At 39.6% G+C, this 15888-nt stretch overlaps 2 protein-coding genes across 3 annotated transcripts; one reads left to right on the top strand and one right to left on the bottom strand.

Moving 5' to 3' along the window:
• Positions 1-313: 313 nt before the first annotated feature.
• On the top strand, positions 314-6320 carry adprs (ADP-ribosylserine hydrolase). Its single transcript, XM_047345992.1, has 6 exons — positions 314-618; positions 2191-2287; positions 2376-2583; positions 2673-2860; positions 2970-3070; positions 5708-6320. The coding sequence occupies exons 1-6, from the start codon at positions 426-428 to the stop codon at positions 6082-6084; spliced, it is 1164 nt and encodes a 387-aa protein (XP_047201948.1). The 5' UTR covers positions 314-425; the 3' UTR covers positions 6085-6320.
• A 413-nt stretch (positions 6321-6733) lies between these two features.
• zmp:0000001267 (b(0,+)-type amino acid transporter 1) lies at positions 6734-15114 on the bottom strand. Of its 2 annotated transcripts, none has more exons than XM_047345989.1 (6): positions 14335-15114; positions 8912-9045; positions 8703-8832; positions 8484-8608; positions 8315-8402; positions 6734-8233 (listed from the first exon to the last, which is right to left on the bottom strand). In XM_047345989.1, exons 1-6 carry the CDS (start codon positions 15034-15036, stop codon positions 8003-8005), a joined length of 1410 nt encoding a protein of 469 aa, XP_047201945.1. In that variant the 5' UTR covers positions 15037-15114; the 3' UTR covers positions 6734-8002. The 2 variants fall into 2 exon arrangements, with proteins under 2 accessions (XP_047201945.1, XP_047201947.1); XM_047345991.1 differs by lacking the exon at positions 14335-15114 and adding an exon at positions 11991-12770.
• Between the last annotated feature and the right edge of the window lie 774 nt (positions 15115-15888).

The following is a 15888-nucleotide window of genomic DNA, read 5'->3' as shown; positions in this document are numbered from 1 at the left end:
CAACAGGGGACGAGCTCCACCAATTTATGTTGTGCCATAATTTTTATTATATGTAAAAAAAAGAAACTGAAAATATAATAACTAATTAAATGTAATTTACTGATGAAATCCGTTTTAACTGTTCAGGGAAAGCCAAACGTTGTAACACTAATTCTGGTGCGCACATATTAGATAGTACTTGGTAGTAGGTGGCCGCTTAGAAGTATGAATACCAGACGTTCCTCGAACTAGAATATGAATAGAAACTAGTTCTAGGTAGTTATGATCTATGCTGGACGATCAGAGTCGTTCACCGGGAACTTAACCGGAACAGGAAGTATATCATTGGAGGAGTTCTGACGAGATTTGTTGTCGTCAGTCTCTCTCGCTGTCATTTAGTAAACATTTCACAGGACGCAGGGTGAAGCTGTTTATCCGGCGGATGAATGGCAATGACGGCAATGAGAGCGGCGGCCTCGGCAGCGGGAGGCCCGGCGTCTTTGTCCCGCTTCAGGGGAGCGCTGGTGGCGGCTGTGCTGGGAGACTGCGTCGGTGGAGAGTTTGAAGGAGCGGAGGAGGTTCCGATGGAGAGCGTACTGCAGCATCTGAGCGGCCTGGAAGACGAAACTAAAGGAAACTGTGAGGCAGTTAAAACGTTTTAGGAAAATCTGGTTCCGGAGGCATTTAGATACCAGCAATCTGTCACAATTTGTTCCAATTCTTTTGATAGCACAACTGGAATGACCGAAATAAGACATTACGATACTGTTTATTTGCTGTAAATGAGTTTCATTAGGCCAGACCTTTCTGTTGTTTCCTTGTATTTTTCAGACACGCTACACACAATGCTGAAAATGGTTGAGTCTCGAAAGACAACTTTTAAGGCTGAATGCATGAAAAGAAAATAAAGATTAGGCACGCCATAATAAGACACAAACGAGCACACAAGAGCTATTAAAAAGCTTTGGCCTGTAGTGATGCACCAGTAAGCCTGTTTCCCTTGTTGGCCTCAGTTTAGCGATTGTGACAAACAATTAAAAACCAACACGTTCATTAAATGCATCAAAGCTTAGAAGTCCCACTATTTTTGATATGTGAACGCATCAGCAAACAGGATGTATTTTATGCGCCTACTCTTAGTTTAATAAAAACAGATAGGTTAGCTTCAAATGATTGATGTATTAATGGAGAATCCTTCATTTTCTGTATCTTTTTAAAGCTGCTACTTCTGTCAAGGGACCCCCTGCAGTTATTTCCCTTTCATATCGCTTAATCATTTGAAGAGAAACTCTGAATCAGTTAACATCTGAATGTCACACCTCATAGAAAAACAATAATTAGTATTAGCCAGGAAAAGCCTGATCATGGTAGCCCTAATTTTTAGTCCTGATCTAAAGAAGCCAAAGGTTTCTCCTCATCTCAGGTTTTCAGGAAGTTGATTCCAAAGTTGGGGATCATAGAAACTTAATGTTGGACCTTGGGCATATGACAGCTAACCCTGATATGGATTTAGGACTCTTTATAGAATGGAAATTTATAATTAAAAAAAAATCCCTTTTCCAAACAAAGGTCGTTTTACATCCTCGGTGGGACTGAATACATAAGCAATTCATATTTTTTAGAATTTTATTTGTAAAAAAATTTGAAAACTGGCAATGTTGTTTCCTCTTTACAATTATATGTTGCTTTTTGTCATAGTGTCACACAAACCAATAAAATGCATTGTTTGTAGTTGTAAGATTAGAAAATGTGAAAAGGCTTTAGTATAGATACGTTTCCAAAGCAGTTTCTGACATGCTATGTAGTTCTTAGTCTTGTTGAGTCCTTTCAAGTTGTGATTTATAACTGCATTTAAAAACAAAAAATTATGTCTTTTTTGTGCATTAGGGAGCCTTTAGATGTTGAAAAAAACTGGCTCAAAAATACAGCCTTGAGCAACCCCACATATAATCTTTTTTTGCTCAGGTACATCAATGCCAAACAGCATATAGTGGTCGCAGTGTTCCCTGTAAGATCTGAATCAATGAAGTACCAGAGATTTCTACCCACTTTTTCAGTTTTATGAGTCAGTTTTTTTTGATCATCTGTGTTTTAATGCAGCTCTAAAAAGAAAAGCTCTCGATGCAGTAGAGGGATTGAATTTAGCCAGTGTTCATATGTATCCAGATGAAGCACAACATGTTTAATCAGGACGTGTTCTGTGTTTGTAAGGCATCCTTGAATACAGTGACGACACAGCAATGACGCGATGTGTGGTCCAGTCTCTTCTGAACCGGTCTGGATTTGATGAGCAGGACTTGGCCCGCAGGTTGACCAATGCCAGCTCCAGCTTAACTGGTTATTTTAAGTCCGATATTAGAAAACTCATTAAAACCTACATTTTTCACCCTTTATAGGTTTGCAAAGGAGTACAGTGCCTCCCCCGCCCGTGGTTATGGTTCTGGAGTGATCCATGTGTTGAAGAAACTTTCCTCCCCCCAGCTCGTCGACGTGTACCAACCGGCAAGGGATCAGTTCAATGGTCGCGGCTCGTTTGGAAACGGCGGGGCAATGAGAGCAGCCCCCTTCGCCCTGGCTTTTCCTGACTTGGCTGACGTTAAACGAGTGAGTGGTGACCTTGTGATGTGTCAAAACCAAATCCCAGATATAAATGGAAGGTTGATCATCACCCCATTGTTTATTTTCCTTCACAGTTTGCCCGTCTTGGTGCCATGCTCACACACTCCTGCTCTCTGGGTTATAACGGGGCTGTCCTGCAAGCAATGGCTGTTCATCTTTCCCTGCAGGGGGCACTAAACTTGCCTCAGCAGTTCATTGGCAGGCTGATCACGGAGATGGAAGAAGTGGAGGGTGAGGAGGAGGCACTTCGTGATGCCAGAATGTGAGTTGTTGATGAGTACAACTTTAACACTTTCTTTAGAACCAAACTGATCACCTATACTTTTAGACGCCTAGAAAATGGAAATTATTGTCAATTATTTGCTTTTCAGTCTAAAAGAAGCAGAAAAACCGTTCTGTGAGCGTCTCCACAAAGTCAGAGACCTGATGGACAGAAGTAAAGTCAGCATAGAGGAAGTCATCTCTGAACTCGGTCTGTTAACCTCTTCACTTTATCTTAACATTTCATTTAAATTTAAATGAAAATTTATATCCTCTAAACAAATGTGTATAGAGTTCAGATATCTGGCCTTTAGGTCATTGAACGTTTGTCCAGCTTTGCTCCTTAACTACAAGAATAATGTTTTGCAGCCTTGAAATGCAGACATTGATATTTTTTTTAATTTTAAGCAAATTATAGAAATATCTGTGATTAATATTAGAGCCTTGCATTGGGAATGGGAGCAGGCTGTTGTAAGATTACTGCAGGCGGGAGCACGCAGCTAAAAATAGACAATCTCAAGGTTGTTGGAAAGATGAAGAGTACAACTGAGGTTAAATTCAAAACTGGGAAAAAATAAATTGTATAATTGAATAATACAATCATTATATTTAAAAATGATTCCAGTGGGAGGAAACTTCACAAAGACCTTTTTCCCTCCCTGTCAAAGCTTGCAAGGTTCATTTTGAGCGTGAGTACTGGGCACAGTCAAAAAAAATGGCTGTAATAGCCTGAGACCAGAGTCTCTCAGCAATTTACTCTTTCTGCAAAGTGACAAGTAAGACAGATGTCCCAGTTTCATTGAACGGTCTTATTTTTATTTTTATTTTCTGAACCATTGTTTGCTCAGCAATTTCAAATGTAGCTGTTTTTTTCCCAAAATATTTCACGAGGGTTTCATCTGTTTTTCTTATATTTATTTTAGATTTTATTATTTATACATCTATTTTTTTTACTGCACTGATACACACATGGACAAAATTGTTGGTACCCCTCGGTTAATGAAAGAAAAACCCACAATGGTCACATAAGTAACTTGAATCTGACAAAAGTAAGAATGAATAAAAATTCTATGAAAATGAACAAATGAAAATCAGACATTGCTTTTCAAACACGCTTCAACAAAATTATGAAAAAAAAAGAAACTCATGAAACAGGCCTGGACAAAAATGATGGTACCCTTAACTTCATATTTTGTTGCACAACCTTTTGAGGCAATCACTGCAGTCAAACGATTCCTATAACTGTCAATGAGATTTCTGCACCTCCCAGCAGGTATTCTGGCCCACTCCTCATGAGCAAACTGCTCCAGTTGTCTCAGGTTTGAAGGATGCCTTTTCTAGACGGCATGTTTCAGCTCCTTCCAAAGATGCTCAATAGGATTTAGGTCAGGGTTCATAGAAGGACACTTCAGAATAGTTCAATGTTTTCCTCTTAGCCATTCTTGGGTGTTTTTAGCTGTGTGTTTTGGGTCATTATCCCGTTGCAAGACCCATGACCTGCGACTGAGACCAAGCTTTCTGACACTGGGCAGAACATTTCTCTCTAGAATCCCCTGATAGTCTTGAGATTTCATTATACCCTGTACAGATTCAAGACACCCTGTGCCAGATGCAGCAAAGTAGCCCCAGAACATAACAGAGCCTCCTCCATGTTTCACAGTAGGAACAGTGTTGTTTTCTTCATATGCTTCATTTTTCTATCTGCGAACATACAGCTGATGTGCCTTGCCAAAAGGTTCAATTTTTGTCTCATCTGTCCATAGGACATTCTCCCAGAAGCTTTGTGACTTGTCAACATGTAGTTTGGCAAATTCCAGTTTGGCTTTTTTATGATTTGCTTTCAACAATGGTCTCCTTGGTCGTCTCCCATTAAGTCCACTTTGCCTCAAATAACGTCAGATGGTGCGATCTGACACTGATGTTCCTTGAGCTTGAAGTTAAACTTTAATCTCTTTAGAAGTTTTTCTGGGCTCTTTTGTTACCGTTCGTATTATCCGTCTCTTTGTTTTGTCATCAATTGTCCTCCTGCGACCACGTCCACGGAGGTTGGCTACAGTCCCATGGATCTTAAATTTCTGAATAATATGTGCAACTGTAGTCACAGGAACATGAAGCGTCTTGGAGATGGTCTTATAACCTTTACCTTTTAACATGCTTGTCTATAATTTTCTTTCTGATCTCCTGAGACAACTCTTTCCTTTGGTTCCTCTGGTCCATGTTGAGTGTGGTACAAACCATGTCACCAAACAGCACACTGACTACCTGTAGCCCTATATATAGGCCCACTGACTGATTACAAGAATGTAGACACCTGTGATGCTAATTAATAGACACACCTTGATTTAACGTGTCCCTTTGGTCACATTATTTTCAGGGGTACCATCATTTTTGTCCAGGACTGTTTCATGAGTTTATTTTTTAAAATAAGTCTTTGAAGCATGTTTGAAAAGCAACGTCTGACTTTTATTTGTTCATTTTCATAGAATTATTATTCATTATTACCTTTGTCAGATTCAAGTTATTTCTGTGACCATTGTGGGTTTTTCTTTCATTAACCGAGGGGTACCAACAATTTTGTTCACGTGTGTATTTGAGATTCAAAGCCAAGATTGTTGCTGAATATATTTGATTTATTCTGCTCTTATTTAACTGCAGTTAAAATATTAAGTTGGTATACAGTTTTACAGTGCATCAATTAAAGTGGTGGGTGAGGGCAGGATTGGTTGCAAATATTTAAAAAAATTGTCCCGTGCAGGGCTGTAGTTCATACTATCTGTATAGAAAAGAGGTAAATGCAAACATGGCAGCATTGGTTTTTAACCTTTTCTTTTCTATGCTTTACCTCCAGGAAACGGTATTGCAGCGTTACGTTCTGTCCCAACTGCCATCTTCTGCGTCCTCCACTGCCTTCAGCCACGGGACTACCTTCCAGAGAACTACAGCGGCCTGGAGAGGACAATAGCATACAGTTTGGCCCTGGGAGGTGATACAGACACCATAGCCTGCATGGCCGGGGCCATCGCTGGGGCCCACTATGGAATCGAGTCCGTTCCTCAGTCGTGGATGAGGTGCTGTGAGGGAGCCGAGGACGCTGACACGAATGCAGAACGGCTTCACGCACTTCATCACCAGACGTCAGATGGGAGCAGAGGTGAGACTGAGAGAGAGAGCTGTGAGGAAAAATCCAAGTCAAACGGAACAGAGAAGAAAAGCAGAGCGAACTGATGTCATAAAAGACAATTTCACTGTTTGGATCCAGCCAGTGTTAAGAACTGCTTAGTTGGTTAACTTGTTGTTTGTCAAGTGGCTGAACATAAAAGCTGAGCAAGGTCAAATAGAAACTGGAAATGTGTATTATAAACTCACCCCTTTTGTGCTGAATCATACTTTTATGTCACTATAAATTGGCCATTTGTGGTTATTTTTCCATTTAGGTGGTTATTAAACATTTTTAAAATCTACATCTTTGAGTGTTTGATTTGAGCCAACCATAAATTTTATCTGAAAAGTCCTTTCAGCAACTACTGCCTGAAAATCAACATAACTTAGTTATTGTAAAACAAATTAGAAAGTTGGACAAACAAGCTGTGACAGAGATAGACTCTTTAAACTGTACAATATTTGTGAGCCTTATTTTGAAAGTCCAAGATAAAACCTCTTCCTGTTATACCTTTAAAGCTTTTTTTAGGATTTGGTATGCTGAATTCTGCAGAATATTAATCATCTTCTGACATTGCACAGGTTCTAGCCACAATGGATCAATATAAAACAGAAGAACTTGCTGAGGAGTCAAACGGTTAGTGGTTGCTATGGTGATTCCCAACAAACGGACAAAAATATCGACCTCAAACAAACCACAGCTCTGAGAAATCTATAAATTGTATCAAAAACAATTTTAATTGTGAGTTAAAGAAACTTCTGAAGGCCACGCGTACATTTTTATCTGTCTTCACTCTTTTATGTAGAAGGTATGACAGATCGAAGATACCTTTTAGCTCCCATTTTGAAAGAAAACTTCAGAGGTGAAATATGAGTGAATTAGTGTGCACTTTTTCCCCACTGGGAGGATTTGACAGAAAATCATAAGTCCTTCAGCAGAGGAAGACAAGCGTGGTGTCTATGTTTTGATGCATAAATTATGTGGCAATAAAATCGTTGCAAGAAGGTAGAATCAAAATGGTTTTGAATATTTCTAGCAAAAGTGAGAGCGTGTGATATCTTACAAAAGATGAACATTCTGTGGCTAAATCTAACAAACGTTACATTTATATTTTATCTACTGTTAGCGAAAACAAATATGTACTGCACATTAAAATAATGGTACCGTAACTGGGTTTTCACTTGGTTTATTTTGGCACTCCCTCTGTCAAAAGATGTGCACAGACAAAACGTTCCCCATGGGTTTGTGCACAGTTTATTGTTTCTGGGATGCTACACTAACAAGAAATGGATTAAAATGGGTAAAGTGGTGTTTTAGATGTAAATTATGGAATAATTATTGGGATGGAAATAAAATATTTTTAGTTTGTATTAGTTTGTAAATGATGCATCATTTGGCTTGGTCTTCATTTAATTTAAATATTGTATATTTTCCATCTTCATTTGTAGCATGAAAGATGCAGCTCCAAATAGGTAGCTATTACAGTGAGAACTTTTTTTTATTGTTTTAACCAAATAAAGCAGCTTCTGAAAAATCAAAAACCTCATTGTAATGTCTCTGTTTTTGCAGCTTTTCAGAATAACTGCAAGATTTGTTGCAGATTTCAGTTTTTTTCTACCATAAAACATTTAAAATGAATTGTCTTTTTTTTTTTTCAACTCATAATTTAATTTAAATAAGTGCAAAAGGCAGCTTGGCGGTGGTACAGGGGTAAAGTGCCCATATATGGAGGCCACACATATATGTAGGGTTCGAGTCCTGGCCCCCTCAACCTTTGCTGCATGTCTTCCCTCTTTCTCTCCACCCTATTTCATTTCGGTTAATTTACAAAAATAAAAGCCACTATAGTGCCACAAAATAAAAATAAAACTAACTGCAAACAAATAACACATCAGTAAAATTGCCCATTTAAATCAATTACATTATTGGCTTTTAGAGCCTCATTTTTTTCTGCAGACAACAATTATCTGCAGCAGATTAAAATCACAGGTTTTTCTCTGCTGGAGCGACCTCCAAGAACAGCTGCAGGAACATTGTCACCTTATTGAACAGTCCCGGGCAGAGCTTGTAATGGATGAATGGTACATAGACTATTGCGCCACTTAGAATAAATAATGCCACATAAAGGTATTCAATCTGAGGTTGGTCTATGACGGGGGCCAGAACAAGGAACATTGCCACAAGCAGGACCAGTATGGGGAGCACAATGGGAACCTGTGAAGAGCAAAGGAGACAGGCATGATGCTGAACTGTTGTGATTTATTAAAAATGTTAAAATAACTGTGTGACACTGACGCTGTATGGTCTGGGGAGCTCCGGTTTCTTTATTTTGAGATAGATCAGTCCAGACAGAGTGATGGCATAGAAAAACCAGGCTGTGAAGCTGAAAACAGCAATGAAAAGTTGTTTTAGATAGATTGAAAACAGGTTAATTTTTTCAAGCAGAAAAGGAAGTAAAGTTCACCTGAAGTAGTTGACGATACTCTGAAAATCTCCAGGGATCAGCACCACCAAAGAGATCACAGTGGTGAAGATGAGAGCTGGAGATGGAGTCAGGCGGTGGACGTGAGCCATGGACAGAATATCTGGCTATAAAACAAACATGGTTCCGTATAAATAGGTGTGACAACTTTTTTTTTTAAACATCTGTATATGTTTTGATTAAATAGTCAGAGAAGTTTACCATATGGCCCTCCCTGGCAGCCACAAAGCAGACTCGGCCCCCGCTGAAGAACGTCCCATTTAAGGAACCAAAAGCAGACAGGGCAGCAGCCAATGACATGATCCAACCCCAGCTTCCCAGCACCTTATTCCTAATAGACAGATGTTCCTGATTAAACTGGAATTTCTTGCAAACTTAAAGACTCTAAAGACAACCAGACTTACTCTTACCCCCAGGTGACAGCAACAGCGGTGGAGGACATGAGCTCCATAGGTGTCATCACTGTCAGATAGCTAACATTGACCAGCAGATACAAGCCAGTGACCAGAGAAATGGCTATTACCAGGGCTCTGGGAAGGTTTATCTGTGAAGAGATGGAACATAACCAAACATTTAATTTTGATGACATGTTTTTTTCAATTAACACCATTACTGCAATAACATTTTTCAAACATCCAGCTTATGGATTCAACGCAGCTGTGTGAAATAAAATGTCCTTTTCAAAAGCTTTCTACACAATACCTCCTTAACAACCTTTGTAAGGTTTTTAAGGTATCCTTATTTAGACTACCTTGTAAAGTGGTCTTAGTTTTTTTTGAGGATTTTACTAAATGTTTCTTGGGACTTAGATGGATATGTGCCACGAAACATTTAAATTAGCTTTAATTAAGAAATCTGCCTTTAATCAAAATGCCGTAATAAATTACAGACCAATATCTGATCTTCCTTAATTATCTACAATTCTTGAAAAATAGATGTGAATCAAGTGTGTGAGCATTTACACTATAATAACTGCTTGAAAAATGTCTGTCAGGTATCAGAGCTCCTCATAGTGAAAGTCTCAAATTGAGCTAGTGAAAGTTACTAATGATAATTTATTCCTTAGAAAAAGGAAGAAATTAGTTCAAAGGTGTTTTGTTTCAATTAATAAAAAAAACACCTTGTTTTTACATGGGTCTCAATGAGCTGGACTGGATCTCTGGACCAACGGTACTGATGTCTGCCTACCAGGAAAACTGTTTGATTTGACCTAAAGTTTATTTTCTCCAGCGAGGCTATGGCTGTTTCTTCTGATTCAGGAGGAGGATGTTCGGTGGTTTCTCACATGGAAATTGGAATCCAATTGTTAAAAGCACAAAGAGTAAACTTGCTAAGTGATACTAAACATGTCACAGCGTGGAGTACGGCCAGACAAGACTTGGCTTCAACTTGACAAAGATAAAAGTACCAAAAACCAAATATTGCTTGGTAATTGGGCTTCAGTTTGTGTTACAGAACTAAGCTCAGAGCAGCTTCCTATTCTGAGGCGGTGATCATCTACAGTCAATACTATGGTTTTAGCTGGAATCTGTTGCTTCCTTTAAGGTTTCACACACACAATCCTTCTAAGAAGAAACAAACAAGTGTACCCTCATATTGAGTCACTATAGAGGTATAACTAATGAATGATTGTGGGTCATTTCAAAAGCTTACTGAGTTCTAAACTAGCAGTATAAGATAATTTACTGTAAAAGGTACTTAAACATTGGCATGCATCTGAAAAAGCAATTTCTTGATCATGAACATCATCTGTGGAATAAAAGATTATTTTAGCTCAATCTTAAATCCTGATGGAGCATTTAAAAAGCATTGCTCATAATGGGGAAATGTGTTGCATGTATATGAAATGTCAGATTCCTGAGGCTTTATGGTGACTACAATACAAAAATTGATTTTAGTGATTGAAGGCTGTAAATATTTATATCTTTTATGAAGTTTTAATTATCGTGGTGATGTAAAATAAATGCTGAAATGCTGAATCCTAAAGAGTATACAGAAAGACAGCTCACTGTATAGGAAAAGTGTTCACGCTTCAGAATGACATTGAGACTGATTGAGAAAATTTATATGTTGATTTAACATTCCCACACATTGAATCGATGAAGTTAATGAAACACAGAAAATAATCCAAAATCTCACTTCTGGTCTTTTAAGTTCCTCTGTGACATAATTTAGGTTGTACCAGCCAACATAAGACCAGACACCTTGATAGAAAGCCACCCTTAAAGCACCCACAGAGTAATGTGTCTCTAAATTAATTTTTGACTTTTACATTTTCCCAAAAACACAACTCTGTATGACCTCTGCCATCCCACCAATGACAATGACTTTAAGTGTTAATACTTTGGCCTTCAAGATCACTTGAACCCTAACAGCAATGCGGGCATTCAGGATGTTGAGAGTAGAAACAACCAGGATGGTGACAGCTGCGGTGCATTTCACAGCCAGCTGAGGAGGCTGGCAGCTGGAGTAAAAGGGTGCCATGGCATACTCTGCTATGCTGATGGCCACGGCAGCAGTGCTGAAAGGTTTCACCAGCAGGATAAAAGTGACAGCTCCAAAGAAAGTGGGGCATGAACCATATATCCTCAGGATGTACATGAACTCCCCTCCAGATTCAGGGATGATGGTCCCAAGTTCAGTGTAGGTCAGTGCCGCAAACATAGCCACTGCTCCAGAGAGGGCCCAGATCACCAGACTCGCTCTGGGGCTTCCCACATTGGCTAGAACAAACTGTGGAGACATGAATATCCCAGAACCAATCATGGTTCCGGAGACTAGAGCTACGCCTCCATACAGTCCAATCGCACGCTTAATTTTCAGGCCTTCTGGTTTTTTATTTGCCATGACGGACACTGAGCTGAAAGACACCAAAAAGCTCCAATGAAAATTGAAGAAGTCTGCAGACTTTATTTTCTCAGAGAGGACAGTGACTGGTCAGAGGGCAGCAAGTCAACAGGCTATATGATTAACCAAAGTGTGATTGTAAATGGTTATACATCCATCAGTCTATCATAAACCCTCATTATATAAGTGTTGTTAAAGTCATGGTCTCCACAGCAGAGGGAGTTTTAGTTTCTTAAACAACAACTTTAATACTTGTTTTCTTTCTGTTCACTGCATCAGCACACAAAATGGAATAAAGTTCTGTGTGAAAATCCATCCTTTTTTCTTTTCTATTTCAACTTTCTGGAAATCTCATTAGGTCTTAAGGTTTCCTGAATGCCTTTCGACACTTTTCTTAGCACTTTGGTCATTGTCTGGTAAAACAACTGGACAAACATTGATGAAGCTGAAAACAAACATGAAGGATGCAATTTTGCCCACAGTCCATATTTCTATATAACTGATATGACCTTCCCAAGTTCAGTGCAGCAGAGTCCACTCAGCACAACTACCACTTTCTTGCAATCTAGATCAGTAGTTCAGGTGAGAGTTAAAATGTCTTGTAAACTGTTAAAAAGGAAAAACAAACCTGATCAGTCTTACTTCTGGTTGTTTGAGTTCCTCAGTTAAATAATTTAAAGTATTCCAGCCATCATAGGACCACAGTCCCTGGTAGAAAGCAACGCCTATGGCATTGATGCCAACATTCGTTCCAGTAAAAGAGTCCTCAAAGTTTGCAGTGTTGCCCTGAAAAAGCATCACCACTCCTCCCAGTATGATCACTGCCAACGTCAGTGATTTAATGGTCATTGTAACCACCTGGATGCTGGTGGCCAAGCGGACACTCAGACAGTTTACCAGAGCCACGGCCAGGATTGCTACAGCAGCCACGCATTTTAAGACCAGCTGTGGAGGCGCGCAGTCACTATAAAAGGGGGCCACGACATATTCAGAAAAACTCAGGGCGATCCCTGTGGCACTGGCGGGCCTCATGACACTGATGAAGCTGAAGACAAACAAGAAGGCTATGATTTGTCCCAAAGTCCGTAGCATGTAGATATACTCCCCTCCAGACTCTGGTATGATTGTCCCCAGTTCAGCATAGCAGAGCCCACCTAGCATGGATATCAGACCACAGCAGGCCCATATGATGAAGCTGGCCCCAGGGCTGCCGATTGCTAGCAGGACATACTGTGGGGAAATGAAGATCCCTGATCCTATCATGGTCCCAGCAATGAAAGACACAGCTCCTATTTTTCCAACTTCCCTCTTCAGACTCACTCCTTCCTCCATTGTTGAAGGATGTTACTGTTTGCTCAGAGGGATTCACACTAAACACAACCCACATCTTGTTGGAGATGAACAGTGAACCATTAGTTAATGGTAAACTGAGCAATAGGTGGTAAAATAACCCTTGAATAGACAATAAGTGAAGGTGCAGCATGTTTTATGACTTTGATAACCCTTAAGCTGCATTACTTTGCCTGATTGTAATAGGATCAACCTTATAAAATACTAACTTTCCAAGGTCAAAATAAACTTTTTATACCTCTCGTCAGTGCTCCCCATAGTCTAATGATTCACTTGACCTGGTTTGATTGCTAATTTAAACCACTGATATACTATCTATAGCACTTAGTGTTACCTGCAGCATGCACAGACAATTTATTCTTTGAATTCAACGGTCAAAAAGTTAAGACAGACAACAACACATGGCAAATCCAGAATGAGTCAGTTACTCTGACATCAGTATGATGTAAACAAAAAACCTCCCTTTCACCAGACTTAACTAGAGAAATTAGCAGCTAGGTGGTGAAAATAAGCACATCGCTTGAATGAGAACCAGCAGGTGTGACAACTTCTGCAAAAGCAGGAGTTTTAGTAGTTTGCTGGTTTGGAGCATGTGTGAAAACAATACCAAAGTAGAAAGACACCAGCAATGTATCAAAAGCAGTGATTGTGCGTCTCTGTGGTGGACTAGCGACCTCTCCAGTGTGTACTTCGACTCTCACCAATTTAATGCCTCCCAACTACAGAATGTATGTATGTGTGTGTGTGCGTGAGCTTGCTTGGAGGGGACACAACACATCTCACATCAACCCATGATTGGAAGGTTTATGATTTGGGCTTATTTTGTAGCCACAGGACCGCGGTACCTTGCAATCACTGTTCATTGGCTCATCACAGAGACACACAGGACACAGAAACCACCTACAGAAGGCAGTTAAATGAACATGCATGTTTTTGGACTGTGGGAGATGGCCAGTGTACTCAGAGAACCCATGCATGTATAATGATGCAGAGGGAGAAAATGCAAACTTAACAAAGAAAGACAACGGTTGGGATTCAAACCCAGGACCTTCTTGCTGCAAGGCAACAGCAGCTGATCCACCCTGCAACCAGATTAATTTCTAATGTATAAAATAGAAAGAAGAGTAAATCAAGAGGTCATGACTGAGTAAAGGTTGCAGAACAAAGCATGGAGACAGATGTATATTTTCAACTCTTGAATGTTTCTTTTAAATGATGATATTTTTGCTGTTTAAAATTCTCGTTTAAGCACAAACTGCAGCTTTTAGTTGATCGAGACAATGATCCTAAACATAGCAGCATATTTACAACAGATTGGCTGAAAGGAAAGGAAACCAATCAAGGCACTGCAAATGTACAATTACAGCTCAGACCTCAATCCTTAGAGATTTAGATTTGAACTTTGAAGAAACAAATGTGTGGAAAACCTCAAAATGCAGGAAATTCCTCCACAATGATGTGAGAGACGGATAAAGACAGAAAGTAAGCAACATCTGAGACTTATTGCTGCTACAGGTAGTACTACAATCTGTTAAATGGTGCAATGTACTTGCAGTTTAAAATACCACCTGTTCGTAGGTTTGCCAGGTATGTTTTGTAACGTCATGTAACTTCTTGCATCCTTATTTCTTCTTACCTCTGGACGTTTGAGCTCCTCAGTCACATAGTTCAGATTGTTCCAGCCATCATAGGACCACAGTCCCTGGTAGAGAGCAATACCAATTGGATTGATGCCCACGTTTGAGTTCTTAAAAGAGTTTTCAAAGCTTAACGTGTTTCCCTTAGCAAGCATGACCACCCCTCCTATAATAATGACTCCCAAGGCCACAACCTTGGCCACCATAAAAAACATTTGCACTGACATTGAAAAGCGAACATTCATGCAGTTCACAACAGCTAAAACAATGATTGCAGCTGCAGCCACACATTTTACTACCAGCACCGGAGGAAGGCATTCTGGATAGAAAGGAGCCACAACATACTGAGCAAAGCTCAGAGAGATGCCAGCAACTCCAGCAGGTCTCACAAATAAGATAGAACTGAAGGCCAGCATGAAGGCCATGACTGGACCTGATGTCCTGAGGATGTAGATGTACTCTCCCCCTGACTCTTGTATAACAGTGCCCAGTTCAGCATAGCAGAAAGACACCAGTATAACCAGTAAGCCACAGCTGGCCCACACCACCAGGCTGGCTCCGGAGCTCCCAATAGAGGAGATAACTGTCTGTGGGGACATGAAGATCCCAGATCCAATCATTGTTCCTGCAATCAGCGACACAGCTCCCATCAGCCCCACTTCACGCCTCAGGCTGAGCTTCTGTTGCTTCTCCTCCATCATCCTGGCAGTTAGAGACCATCTGCCCTGTGCCAGCTCTAGGCAGCAAAGCAAAACTGTAATTAAGTGACCAAAGTCACTCTTGCATCAACGCATGAAGTTAATAATTATATGCTGGCTGCATCAGGTGAAATCTTACCTAACAGCTTATTATTTCTGAATGGATCACTGTTGTCAGTGAGAGTTATATTATTTTTATTATGCCGTCTTTGTAATTACACAGAATAACTACTGGTTTAGAAACTGCCTCCTGCTTTGCACAAGTCTTTCTGGCAAAATAATTTAAAAAAATTGCAAAGCACAAATGTCTGGCGGCCTATTGGAGGCCATTATTGCCAAAGTAATGGAAACATGTACAAAAAATAAAACAAATACAATAAGAATTATGACTTGGATTTAAAACAATTCCAAAGAAAAACAAAAACGATCACCCAAGGATTGGATAATACAGCATCAATTTTCCTGGCAGCAACAGGAACTTGGAAATACTCTGGAAAATTCAGGTCAGTTTTGTAGAACTTTAACAACTCATTACACAGGTTACCTTCAAGCTGATTTTCCAGAACTTGTGTTATATATTTCTCGAACCAACAAAGCACTTTCATGCAGTAATTGGTTACTTTTTCCAAACTGTAGTTTTCCAGAAAGTATTGTTTTTTTTTTTTTGCCATAATGGTCTGGATAATTTTTGGGAACTTGCTCATCAATCTTTTACTTTTTTGCTCTGATGTAATATTCTAATCTAAAATGTCGTGTTTTCATGATCTGCAAGCAGAAAACTATCATAATTAACTGAAATAATTGCTTAAAAACATCAGCCTGTGTGTAATTAATCTATATGTTTGACTTAGCGAA

This window comes from Girardinichthys multiradiatus, chromosome 19, assembly GCF_021462225.1.
Source record: "Girardinichthys multiradiatus isolate DD_20200921_A chromosome 19, DD_fGirMul_XY1, whole genome shotgun sequence".
In the NCBI taxonomy this organism is placed as follows: Eukaryota; Metazoa; Chordata; class Actinopteri; order Cyprinodontiformes; family Goodeidae; genus Girardinichthys; species Girardinichthys multiradiatus.
This window is presented reverse-complemented; position numbering and strand designations above follow the sequence as displayed.

Bases quoted from the DNA above. Each gene is read 5' to 3' on its own strand.
- zmp:0000001267 (XM_047345989.1), bottom strand. From the start codon at position 15,036: ATGATGGAGGAGAAGCAACAGAAGCTCAGCCTGAGGCGTGAAGTGGGG. The intron at 8,833-8,911 runs GTAAGAGTAAGT...TCTGTCTATTAG, and splicing joins GCTGTTGCTGTCACCTGGGG to GAATAAGGTGCTGGGAAGCT. The intron at 8,403-8,483 runs GTGAACTTTACT...TGCTGTTTTCAG, and splicing joins AGTATCGTCAACTACTTCAG to CTTCACAGCCTGGTTTTTCT.
- adprs (XM_047345992.1), top strand. From the start codon at position 426: ATGGCAATGACGGCAATGAGAGCGGCGGCCTCGGCAGCGGGAGGCCCG. The intron at 2,584-2,672 runs GTGAGTGGTGAC...TTTCCTTCACAG, and splicing joins ACTTGGCTGACGTTAAACGA to TTTGCCCGTCTTGGTGCCAT. The intron at 2,861-2,969 runs GTGAGTTGTTGA...TTTGCTTTTCAG, and splicing joins GCACTTCGTGATGCCAGAAT to TCTAAAAGAAGCAGAAAAAC.